Source organism: Botrytis cinerea, chromosome 12 (genome assembly GCF_000143535.2).
Source record: "Botrytis cinerea B05.10 chromosome 12, complete sequence".
Classification (NCBI taxonomy): domain Eukaryota; kingdom Fungi; phylum Ascomycota; class Leotiomycetes; order Helotiales; family Sclerotiniaceae; genus Botrytis; species Botrytis cinerea.
This window is the reverse complement of record NC_037321.1, coordinates 1,748,120-1,760,312: the sequence shown is the minus strand read 5'-3', so window position 1 is coordinate 1,760,312 and position 12,193 is coordinate 1,748,120. Positions and strand designations below refer to the sequence as shown.

Genomic DNA, 12,193 nt, shown 5'->3' with positions numbered 1-12,193 from the left:
GTCAAGAGACCATTGTGATATCTAGGTACATCCATTCATACATTCATTCATCCACTCATCCATTCATGCTAGCCTCGGTCAGCATCGAGAGGCACGCCTAGTGCATTCAGCTCAACAAGGGCATTGAAGAGTCCAACGTCTCCCATCGCCTCAAACAGACCCATTGTTTCCTTCGTTGACTCATTCATTCCCCAGCACAGGGAAAATTCCAACGGCAAGAGGCAAACAGAGACCAGGCTTTCCGCAAGACAATGGTTACCTCGTAGGATTCGAGGGGCTGGTGGCATCAAACCGGATTTGGGCTCCACGGAATATATTGGCGGACTGGATCATTCAATGGCAATTGGCAACTCGGTGTGTTGTCAGAAGATTATGTCACATTGTTATTATATTGTATGTATATTGTATGTATATTGTATGTATATTGTATGTATATTGTATGTATATTGTATGTATATTGTATGTATATTGTATGTATATTACATGTATATTACATGTATATTATATATTTAATATCGTCCATATTCGATACGTGATATTGGATATACAGTATAGAACAGACACCTAGGTAGCTGGTAGGGACATTGAACCTCACATTATCTATCCTCATGATTTTTATGTTATCATTCACGGTGAATTATAATGATATATTCATTCCACCATATCACTCATACCATTCATACATATCGTCTATGCAATTCCTACCTCCACCTATATACGCAGACAGCTAGCTACATAGACAACGTACGTTATACGCACTTGCACTTGCATATATCACCTTCCTACCTGTTGGTACTTGGTAACGAGCGATCATCAAGGACGCAAAAGCAACTCCACTCACAATGCTCAATGCACTCTGCACTCTGCACTCTGTCTGCACTCTAGATGCAAGAGAAGTGGGTATCTGTCTCGTACCTAGTATTTCCATCCTTCAAACTTCACTCGCTCACTCCTGCTGCTTTCGCTCCCTATCATAACACAACATCCAATTATTGGCCAAAACAGTATCGTGAAAATTCACATACAACCTGGCCTTCATCAATCTTTACTTGTCTAGAACTTCATCCATCTGTCCATCCATCCTACCAGCCATCCAATCATCATTTCAACACCCTTGGTGTGCTGAGTACAGCATGGTCGATTTTCCGAAGTCGGAAGAAAGGAAAGAAACAATACACATACACATACACATACACAGCACGCAGTAGTTTTGCACTTCTGCAGTCTGACAACCACTACATTTCATACATTCCTCACATTCCCTACATTTCCTACCATGCATATATCGTCGTATGCAGAATGAAAGAATGAATGGTTACCAGCCTTCATGCAGATGCAGCACCACGTAATATACTTTCCACCATGTCTCTCTCATCACCGTCCATCAATATTCGTCAATTCATTCCAGACCTTCTTTCTTTTTACCCAAACCATACAACACAGCATCCCATATGCTTCACCTGTCTCCTTTGGGTCATGATAGTTCATTTTCCCCACCACTACCAGCAGAAATTGGAATCTCCATCAACCCGGATTGGAAAAATTCCAAGAGCTGCAAGACATCATTGATGCATTCCATAGATTAACGGGATCGCCTACTGTATTGCCTTTGAAACTTTCCCCTCGCCTAACATAACCGCATAATCTATCACTTTCTCAACTTCTCCGAAAATGATGTTTACATTACATCTCGTATGCTTTTTGTTTGCATCGAGAACCATTGATTGAATGTTTCTCAACATATCGGACATTCATGATTTTTCTCAAGGAATTCTATCTCCGAAAATTACCCCGCCAAGCCACCTCTCTTCCCCTATCATATGACACTTTGCACTTTTGTATGGTGTGTGAGAAATTGCCGAGTTCCACCACATTATGCCCCAGCTGTACTAGGATTGAGTCGTGTTTTGTTTGCGCAGTACAATGCCTTTATTTGCCTCTCGTTTATCCTGATTCCTAATCATGGCACATAATCATTATCATTCTGCATTCTTCTATGTACCTTTCTGCATATAATCATGTTCTGTTGTATAATCATGTTCCGTGTACAATGATGTTCTGCTGCATAATGGTGTTCTGTTTAGTAATAGAATGTTGTAACATCCGAGCAAAGATTTCGACCTTTTGACAACATCACAACATCCGAGTAGATCATCAATCTCTTGGATCTAGTATGGTAAGATCAAACATTTATGATGCATGATCTGAATCTTTCATCTATCTGATCACGTCCCGATGATTTGTTTTGTATTTCTCCTATGATATCTCGAGAAATCTCGAGATATCTTGACAATATCGTCCCAATTCAACACAGCATTTGATCTCTCATCAATTCTTGATACACATCACATTCTAGTACAATTTATGGAATCACGACTGCAATCAAGATCTCATCACAGTTACTATTGTATCATTCTGACCTGCATTATCTCATCTCAATCATCAATCTTGATATCGTAGCAAGTCCGTTCCCACATCAATTCCGATCATTTACTTGAACTGGATGAAAGGAAACCATTTTCTGCCGTTTTACAACTTCATTTTGTCAATCCGTGTGGTCTCAACACATAGTCATTGGTCTATAGCTATAACATTGAAATCTAAGAGTTACGTTTCTCTCTCTATATTTCACAGATCTTCCGTCTGCACAATCTATCTAATTATTTCTTGGATAGTCAACATATTCATTCTTCACACTGCATCGCCTCATGACTTCATCTCCATTATCTCAATACCACAGGATCTCATTCATTAATGAGCGCTCTATCTTTTATCTCATCTCAACGATAAACCGTGTTATCGTCGATATTGACTAGTATACTTACTGCATCATCTATTTTTCCTGCGTCATCTTTTGTAACCACGCTTGAATTAAGTGTCTTTGTGAGACTGAGATGATCTCGAAGCTCGTGGTGTCAATTTTCTAGTTTCAATCGCATTGTCGAATCACAATATAATGTCAAGATAGTTGGTCATTCAAGCGTCGTCTCAAATTATTCGGAATATTTGTATCTTGCTGAATACATAAATAGATCTCCAGGATTTGCCATGATATCTTCAATATATCCGAGAACTACCAAACAAGGGTTCGTCTTGCTTTATTAGGCAAACTACTAAAGATGTTTTTTATTTGAATTGCAGACTTCCTGTTTCACAGGTTGAAATTTGCAATACAATCTCCTCCCTCTAAACTTGATGTTCTCTATTCTCGGTATCATCAATAGATTTCTTAGAGTGTAATTATAGTAGTTGTTCATTTCTCCTAACCGAACCCAACCCAATTCTCCTCGTGTATTCTGTTCATCTAGAATTCAATGGACGAGATTAATGTAATAGCTTTCGAGTTCGTTATATACTAGCTATCATCTACCGGCAACTCATCGGATCTCAATCACCTTCTTATATTTAATGAAATTTCGTGAGATGATGAAGGTATCATTGAAAACCCCAAAACACAGTATGCACTACTCGATTTGGCATTTGACCAAAAACGTATCCTCAACTCCTCTTGAATCTTTTTCTTTGCCTTCTTCTTCTTCTTCTTCTTCTTCTTCTTCTTCTTCTTCTTCTTCTTCTTCTTCATCAAAAACAAATCAATCTCTCATGTAAATTTTCTCTCTCTTTCATACATTGATATATTCATAGATTAAATTATCCCTCTTTCCCATCCTCCCCTTAATCATCTCCCACCATCCCCTTCTCAAATCTTCAACTTCCACTTCTACTTCCCCCTCCCCTTCCCCTTCCCTCTCAATAAAAAACTTCACCTCATTTCCCCAACTTCTCAATACTCTCTCCTTTTATCATCCATCCATCTACACACAACTGATTCAATCTCTAGAACTACGTAAGTTATCGCATTCTCCATCCCACCCACCTCTTTCACTTTGAATCTGAATCTGAATTTGAGAGAAGACCCAGCAGTAGTGGGAATTCATGCGGATGAAAGTATATGTTAGTGATAGTAGGTTGCGATATGATATATCGATTCCAGATTATGGATGGATAGTACATTTTAAATCCTGATTCTATTCATTCATTCATTCATCCATCCATCCACCGAAAAATCTATTTCATCCCCCAGCCCCCCCCGCCCCCCAACAAACCCATATATCACTCGCATGATTCGATTCATGAAAACAATGAAGGTTCAAAGTAAACGTCTTCTTCTCGGATTCGGAATAAGAATAAGAATAAGAATAAGATGGCTATGAAAGGGATTTCGAGAGCTAGGTATGTAATATATATAATATAGCGCGTCTTGTTTTGTCTTGGGAATTATTAGGGGGTTGGTGGCTGTTTTTGGTTTGAGTTTGTATCTGGGGTTTGGGGGTTGGCGGTTGGAAAGTGCTTGGGGAGGGGAGAAAATATTTGATTTTTTTTGGTTTGAGTAGTTTTGGGTAGTTTTGGGTTTTGTGAAAGAGGAAGAGGAAGAGGAACAGGAAAGGAAAGGAAAGAGATTTTACAGATAAAGTTTGAGAACTTCACAGGACCACCAGTGAGTATACGGAATAACAGGATACTACAAAAAAAAAAACAGACTTGGAAATATCTCTCGAGGTGTTGATTAGAGATTGAACAATGAAAAGATAGATTTTGCTCCATTCGATTCTGACATCAAACAATTTCATTCTTCAATTTTCAAAAATTTCGAAAGGTGAGAGGTGTCCCTCTATACATCCACCTACCTACCCATTTACTGATGGATGCACATAATGAAGAAAAAAATGAGCAAAGATAAACAAATAGTGGGAGATCGAAAGACCGGAACGAGAAGCGAAGGAAAGGAAATGGCTAAAGAATCATACATCACATCACATCATGCATTCATGAGAGTTTACTTTACGAGAAAGTAGCAGGAGAGCGAATGAATGAATGACAAGCAGGATATTTATACGGATTGCGAAATTGGTCGGTTGTAGAAAAATAGAATGTCTCTAGTCGGATGAATGAACTATACGAATGAGGAGACTAACTTAATTGTATAGCTTGATTGACATGATATGCTTATTATCTGATTACAAAGGTAAAGTAAAGTAAAGTATTAAAATATCTGGATTGGATCGGATTGGATTACCTGAAAAGCTGGATTTTCGCTGCACAATTTACTTTCCTACGATCCCCCGCTTCGTTGTGGATGGAATTGAAGATGGAGGGGAGGAGAGATTTGCTACTGCTTGGTTTTAACAAAGAACAGATAGATAGATAGATATCTTCAGACCAAAAAAGAAGACGGATAGATTTGGAATTATCTACATACAATACATACACATACACCGACCCCTCCCCTCCAAAAACTGCAAAAAAATCGCAATCCTCTTATCCCAGCTTCAAACTAGGTATGGAAGGGAAGAATGTTCTTTATGAATGAGAACCTTCTAATAGGAATCGAACCAATATCTCCAGAATCAAAATCTAGTGTGCTAACCATTACACCATAGAAGGATTACTTGTTTGATGTAAGTGATGAGATTATTTATACTTATATTGTTGTGGTGGGCGACGCACTGAAGAGATTTTCTGCGGAGTGGGGCGGGGTGGAGGGCGAAGGACTTTCTTTGAGGGGCGCAAATAAATAGTTTCTATCCGGCACTAAAAGTTAAACAGGGATAAGGGTCATTGCGGAAGTTGAATAGGAACATTAAATTGTAATCGAGAATCCGACGTTGGCACTACTACCATACAGGAAATGTTGTACGCAATTTGGCCCAGGGCAAAATTATAAGAAAAAATAAACGATAAACCAAAATATGGTAAAGTATGTGCAAAATATCCCTTAAGGAACGCATCTTTATCTTCCAAACGAATCCTCTTCATGAAATTTCCTCGAGAACTTTCAAAGTCTCCAAGAATATATACTACCTGGTCTAGGTAGGGATATGTAATGTGTCAACCAACGGACTAAATGGAACTAAAGTCTCGAAGTCTGAAAGAAATACAATATCAATATTGAATCCAGGAATTTTAAGCATTATAAAACTTCTGGTTACATCAGAAATTGAAAGCTTTTGATTGTTGGTTCGTGTATTAAGACATTAAGAGCTTTCAATTATCGGACTGCATATCAAACTGTTGAAAGCTTCTGATTGTCAAATTGCACTTCAAATTATCGAAAGCTCTGGTTGAGACTGACCCTCGGACAACAGCTGTCACCCCGGAAGCTACTTCAGAAGCTTATCAAGCGTCGAAGCAGAAAAGACTTGGATATCAAGACAACTTGAGGAAATTGTAGCTATCATATCCGGCAAATGATATGAGAAGAGCGGTGGAGGAATCTATGAAGGGTGTGCGAGTGAGAGAGGCTCAAAGCGCTTGCTGTCATAGAATACTGCTGTCTCTATCACAATGATCAAGTAGAAAGAGAAGGATGTCCCTTGAAAATCATACATTGATGTAGGAAGTTATCTGCCAGTGTGTCAACTTGCCCTGCGACTAGCAGCGTGTAGTTGAGAGTTCCCGAATCATATTTGACATCGATGGAAGGGGTTTGGATCACTGTGTAAAGGCCCAAGAAAGTTCCTCGAGGATTGGGGTTTGACCAAGAGAAATGCCCTCTTGGATGGATATGAATCCGAAGAGCACGAATGGCCAGAGTAAGGTTGCCGGTACGATGGAGGGACAGATGTAGAGACAAACCGAGGAAATGACACAATTCCGCCTTATCACCGAAATGTGGGGTAAGCTTGTAGCTATCAAACCCCCACCCCTCCCCTCCCCTCCATTCATAATATTAATCATCCATCATCTATCTCTCTTTTCCCTTATCTCTGACTCATTCTGACTCCTTCTGACTCCTTCCTGACTGTCCTTTTCTCAATTGACTAAGAGATATATCTGCTGCACTTCTCCCACGTATGCCAATTCTTCAGAGATCACACTTAGTCCTGCCAACTCTTAAATCCTTCTTCAAACATCCATCTCGTTGTCAATCCCCTCTTCCACAACTCTACAAACGAACCATGTCGTCCGCAATGTCCAAACGGCTCGAGGGCAAAACCATTGTTATAACCGGTGCCTCGTCTGGCATTGGCAGGAGTACCGCTTTGGAATTTGCGAGAACTTCTCCCAAAGACTTGAGATTGATCTTGACCGCTAGAAGAATCGATGTTTTGGAAGAAGTAAAGAAGGATATTGAGAAAGAATGTGGTGAGGGGGTTAAAGTGTTGGCTGTGAAATTGGATGTCAGTAAACCTGAGGAGGTAAAAGGTTTTGTTGGTGGATTGCCAGAAGAATGGAGGGAGATTGATGTTTTGGTCAACAATGCGTGAGTGTTTCCAAACTCTGAGGGGAGGGAGGGAAACTAATTCTTTAATTCAGTGGTCTAGTCAAAGGTGTAGCACAAGCCCCGTCTATTGCCGAAGAAGATATCAACATTATGTTCGCAACAAACGTAACGGGCCTCATCAACATGACTCAAGCTGTCCTCCCAATCTTCAAATCGAGGCCCGATGGTGGAAAAGGCGACATCATAAACATTGGCAGTATTGCAGGAAGAGAACCATACCAAGGAGGAAGTATCTATTGTGCCACTAAAGCAGCCATTAGAAGTTTTGGAGATTCGCTGAGGAGGGAGTTGATTGCTACAAGAATAAGAGTCATTGAAATCGATCCTGGACAAGTCGAGACCGAATTCAGTGTCGTTCGATTTTATGGCGATAAAAAGAAGGCAGATGCTGTCTATGCCGGGTGTGAACCATTGACTCCGGACGATATTGCCGAAGTTATTGTTTTTGCAGCCGGAAGAAGAGAGAATGTCGTTCTTGCCGATACTTTGATTTTCCCCAACCACCAGGTATGTTTGTCATTCATTTGGTGCGAATACAGAAACTAATAGAGATATTGGCAGGCTGCTGCCACAGTATTGCATAAGAAGTCATAAGCTGACCATACATAGGCTGGTGCCGGAGGTGCAATGTATAAGAAGAGCTAAGTTCTATTTGTGCATAGAATATGAATACCCTTTGATAGAAAGAAGCAAGAGCGTGTGTGTTAAAATGCATACAATAGATATCATATTCTTTCATTTCAGAATAAAAATGTTTCTGCTTCTTTTCTGCCAACTATAAATCTTGTGTCATTCAAAGTTTCTCCACTGTCTTTTCAGTATCTTGATGTTTTCATTCTCAGGCCATTTGAACAGTTCTTGTCGACCTATATAATACTCGGTAAAGATTATACATGGTTGAAAAACAGTTGAATTTAAGAATGGGAAACTTGAAATATGGCTTTTTTGGAGAATTTCTGAGAGTGCTGTAGTAAGCCTGCTAATATGAAATCAGAATATTCTTATTTTTGGTCTCGGATGGCTTCACATTAGGAACATCTCGCTCGACTGTTGTACTTTCCTAGGTAGTAAGTTTGATTCTTCATCTACAACTACAATTTAATCTTTCCGGAAATGAACGCCCCAAGAAGAAAACTAGAGAACTCATTCAATCCAACTTTGTACCCACTTCTCAACCCAGGATCCCTCAATACCTTTCAACCCACGTAATTTCTCACTTGCTTGTACCGCCTTCTTATTCTCCAGGATACTTGTAACTCTTCCCTTCGCTAATCCTTCATAAAAGGACAATAGTTTGATGGCCGGATTCTTTCCCAACATTTCTTCGAAATCAATCTTGGAATGTAAATCCTCGGCATCTTTTCTAACAAGCTCAATCCATTTCGCAAAAGGTACAGGAGTAGTCTTGTTTTCTTTTTCTACTGTGGCGGTTTTAATAATCTTAGGCAAAAATGACTTCCATGGAACGAGAACAGGATTGACGGGACGATAAACTTTGGCTCCATTGTTGTGATCAATTCTCTGTGAAAATATAAGTTCCACAAGTATATCAGCGATGAGATCAATAGGTACCCAGTCAACCTTGCTGCGATCGGTTGAATCAAGTGATTTGGGTATAATACCAAGATGAATAGAGCTAAGCACAAGACTTGGGAACCACTCATGTTTAGTCCAGATGCCGGTGGTAGAAACTGGACCTGCGATTTGTCCCACGCGAGCAATGCTAATGGATACACGAGGAAATTTATCAGTAGCATAGGAAAGGAGATTTTCGGCGATAAATTTTGATTCCGAGTAGCCCATTGGAAGAGATGCGGTTATATCGTTGATGACGCTTTCGGGGACATCTCCTGAAAAGTTACCGACGGAACTAAGGGATGAAAGGAACATAAGAGAAGGATCTTGAGATGCAGTAGCTGCGAATTCAATCAAGTTGATGACTCCTTTGATGTTGGGATAGAAAGACAATAGCGGGATGTTGAAATTTACAGGCCATGCATTGTGGATGATATGTGTTGTGGAGGCTTGATTCTCTCAAACGTCTCGGGTTCAAGACCTAATCGTTCTTCTGAGAGATTAACCTGGAGGAATGTGACGCGGTCTGAAGGAAATTCGGTAGGAAGACCGTGGGCCTCGCTTCGTTTGATTTGTGGTTGTTCCCCAGCAGTTCTGTTAAGACAAAAGATGTGCGAAACGGTGCTTGATGAGAGAAAGGTTTGCAAAACATATGAGCCGAGTGCACCGGTGGAACCGGTGAGGATAAAAACCCTCTCTCTTGATGACGTGCCATTTACATCTTTTATCCCATTCGAGTACGTCTGGTTATCGCTGGGAGCGATCTCATCTATGATAGTCTTGTATTCAACCAAGCTATCATGAATACCTTGCTGTCTCGACTTATCACTCGAAGACTTTGCAGATTCGTGGAGCGAAGAAAGTTGAATTATCGCCGTGGTAAGAGATTCTACGGAAGGATTGGTGTACAGAGTAGTAATCTCCAACTCCGGGATTGCGAAAGTGTTTTTCAGAAAATTCTGGTTAATCGGAGTGTTTGCAAAGAATCCAACATTCCTCAAATATATAAATCGTCCTCGTCCTGGAAGATGATGCTTCATATGAGCTGAGAAATGGTATCATGGATGAATTGACTTATGGAGGTACTGTCAATGATATCTATTTCACACTTTTCAATATCGAGTGTTGAAATGTCTAACGGATTTGAAGTTAAAATTATATCGGCGTCGGCATAAGGATTATCGATCTCTTTTGAGTACAAATCAAGTGTTGGTTGTCTCTGAACCATTCCCTTTCCCGATATTCCCATAGGTTTATCCGGACTAGTGAAGAACACATGGGATTTGGCAACTTTAGCATGGCGAGGTCATTCCTGATTTGCTTGGTGAATGGTCGGCCATATACGTTCGATTGCCTTGGCTCGTTCTACTGTAGAAAGAGCTTGAAGAGATACCAACTCAATCAACAACGCGGTTTGGAATCGATGAGCACCAATGACAAGCGCAGCTCGTACTTCATGATGATGTGACATCTGTTGTTCCATACTGAGAGGATTCGTTTTTTCGCCAGTTAGAAGTACAATAATATCATCGCTTCGTCCAGAACATAACCACAGATCTGGAATTGAAGGATGTGGAGCATACAGATCGTGTGTTTCCCATTCATTCAAGGATGGAAACACGGAGAAAATGGGCTGTACTTTTTCAGGATCAGAATTGCGAATGAGAACCGCTTCATACCGGTTTTCAGAGTGCGGTCTTAATTTGATGCCAGCGTTGGGATGGAAATGGAGACATTTCCAATCATCAGATGGCCATTTATCGGTAGGGAAGACGGCGGGGTAAGCACCGCTTTCTGTAGACCCTATGATCATGGATAATTTGAGACGTTTGGAGATCTTGTCTCCAGTAGCTTGTGAGACGTCACCACCGCCGTAGAGAAGCACATCGATATTTTTGACTAGGAAGTTTAGCATTTCTGGGTTCGCGCCAACTTCTTCGACAAATGGTGGGGCGAGGAGAACGCTATCTGCTTTTACGTGATTGAGTGCCTCGAGTACGATTTTTGTTGAGAGAGGTACCCCGGATAAGGGGTGTGGTATTTGGTTGAATACTGCGTTTAAGAGTGTCATGAATATTCCACCTGCCTATAATTGATCTATTAGCCATGACCTAACTTTCAATGCCCAATGTTGCAGAACGTTTAAGAAAGCTAGTCATTAAGTGGACGATCAAACAAAAACCGCAACTCACATGAAAAGGCGGCAGAGTATTCAGAAGTCTCGTCCTATGAAAACAACAGTCAGATAGATCCCTTTCAGTGCATAATTAAAAAGATACGTACGAAGTCCACAACGCAGTTTGATTCGTATAACCATTTGGAGGAGCAATCGCAAGTCAATCACTCCAACTACCAACCCACTCATGGTTCCACACTATAGGTTTAGGAAACCCAGTGGTTCCAGAAGTGTGCAAAATGACTAGTGGTTCTTTTCGCGCTTGCTCGAATGTTTTGTTAAAATGGTAGTGGGGGTAAATGGTATCGAGTAATTCGTCCACATCTGGACACTCAATTGTTTGAACGCCGGTTGTTTCGATAATTGAGGGTGTTATGGGGAGAGGGGGGTTGACTGTAATGAGGATTTTGCAGTCGAGGATCTTGAAAAGATTGGCATGGGATGGTATACTATTTCGCGGAGAACTGAAGAACATCTATTCCCATTCCTATTAAAGAAGCCCCAATCACCAAAATTGCAGGTTGTAACATACTTTATAACCTGCTTTCACAGCTGCCAACATTAGCGCGTTGTATCGGAAGTCATTCGGTCCAATATAAGCTAAAGTTGGGAAGTTTTCCGCAGGACCAAGAGTATCGTGTAACCATTGAGCAAGACCGTTAATAGCATTTGCAAAGTTGGCATAGCTAATCTTGCGGTATCCAAACTCGTAGCTGATAGAGGATCGGGGAACCTCGGCGTAGATGGTGCCGGGACGAACTTTGGCTAATCCGTCGACTATGTTGTTGAGGAGTTGCTTTCGGCGGATGGGTTTTAGGGCGTCTTCTTCAAAGAGAATGGATGCCATTTTCTTATGTATGTATAGTTGAGAACAAAATAGGAAAGGCAAAGAACTGTAAGTGGAAGTCGTTGATGTTTAGGATATGGAAGCGAAGGACATGCAACTAGCAATGCCTGAAGACTGAAGGGTAAAAAGTAACGAAAGTTCTTCTCTCAAGAAACATGTACGAATCGAAGAATAAGTATAGAATAAGAATACAACAAACTCATATTTACACCTAGGAGTGGCCGCCACAAGATGTCTGTGCCGTTAGGCCGTTAAGCAATGACCTATCTAACTACATATGCATGTCATATATTTGATACTAGAATGCTTA

General features: G+C 40.6%; 2 protein-coding genes across 2 annotated transcripts; one reads left to right on the top strand and one right to left on the bottom strand.

Moving 5' to 3' along the window:
• Positions 1–6,769: 6,769 nt before the first annotated feature.
• Positions 6,770–8,059, top strand: BCIN_12g05190 (hypothetical protein). The gene is made up of 3 exons (XM_024696491.1): positions 6,770–7,264; positions 7,318–7,792; positions 7,847–8,059. The coding sequence occupies exons 1-3, from the start codon at positions 6,855–6,857 to the stop codon at positions 7,877–7,879; spliced, it is 918 nt and encodes a 305-aa protein (XP_024552302.1). The 5' UTR covers positions 6,770–6,854; the 3' UTR covers positions 7,880–8,059.
• Positions 8,060–8,737: 678 nt separating this feature from the next.
• BCIN_12g05180 (hypothetical protein) lies at positions 8,738–11,991 on the bottom strand. The gene has a single exon (XM_024696490.1). The coding sequence runs from the start codon at positions 10,929–10,931 to the stop codon at positions 10,167–10,169; it is 765 nt and encodes a 254-aa protein (XP_024552301.1). The 5' UTR covers positions 10,932–11,991; the 3' UTR covers positions 8,738–10,166.
• Positions 11,992–12,193: the final 202 nt, after the last annotated feature.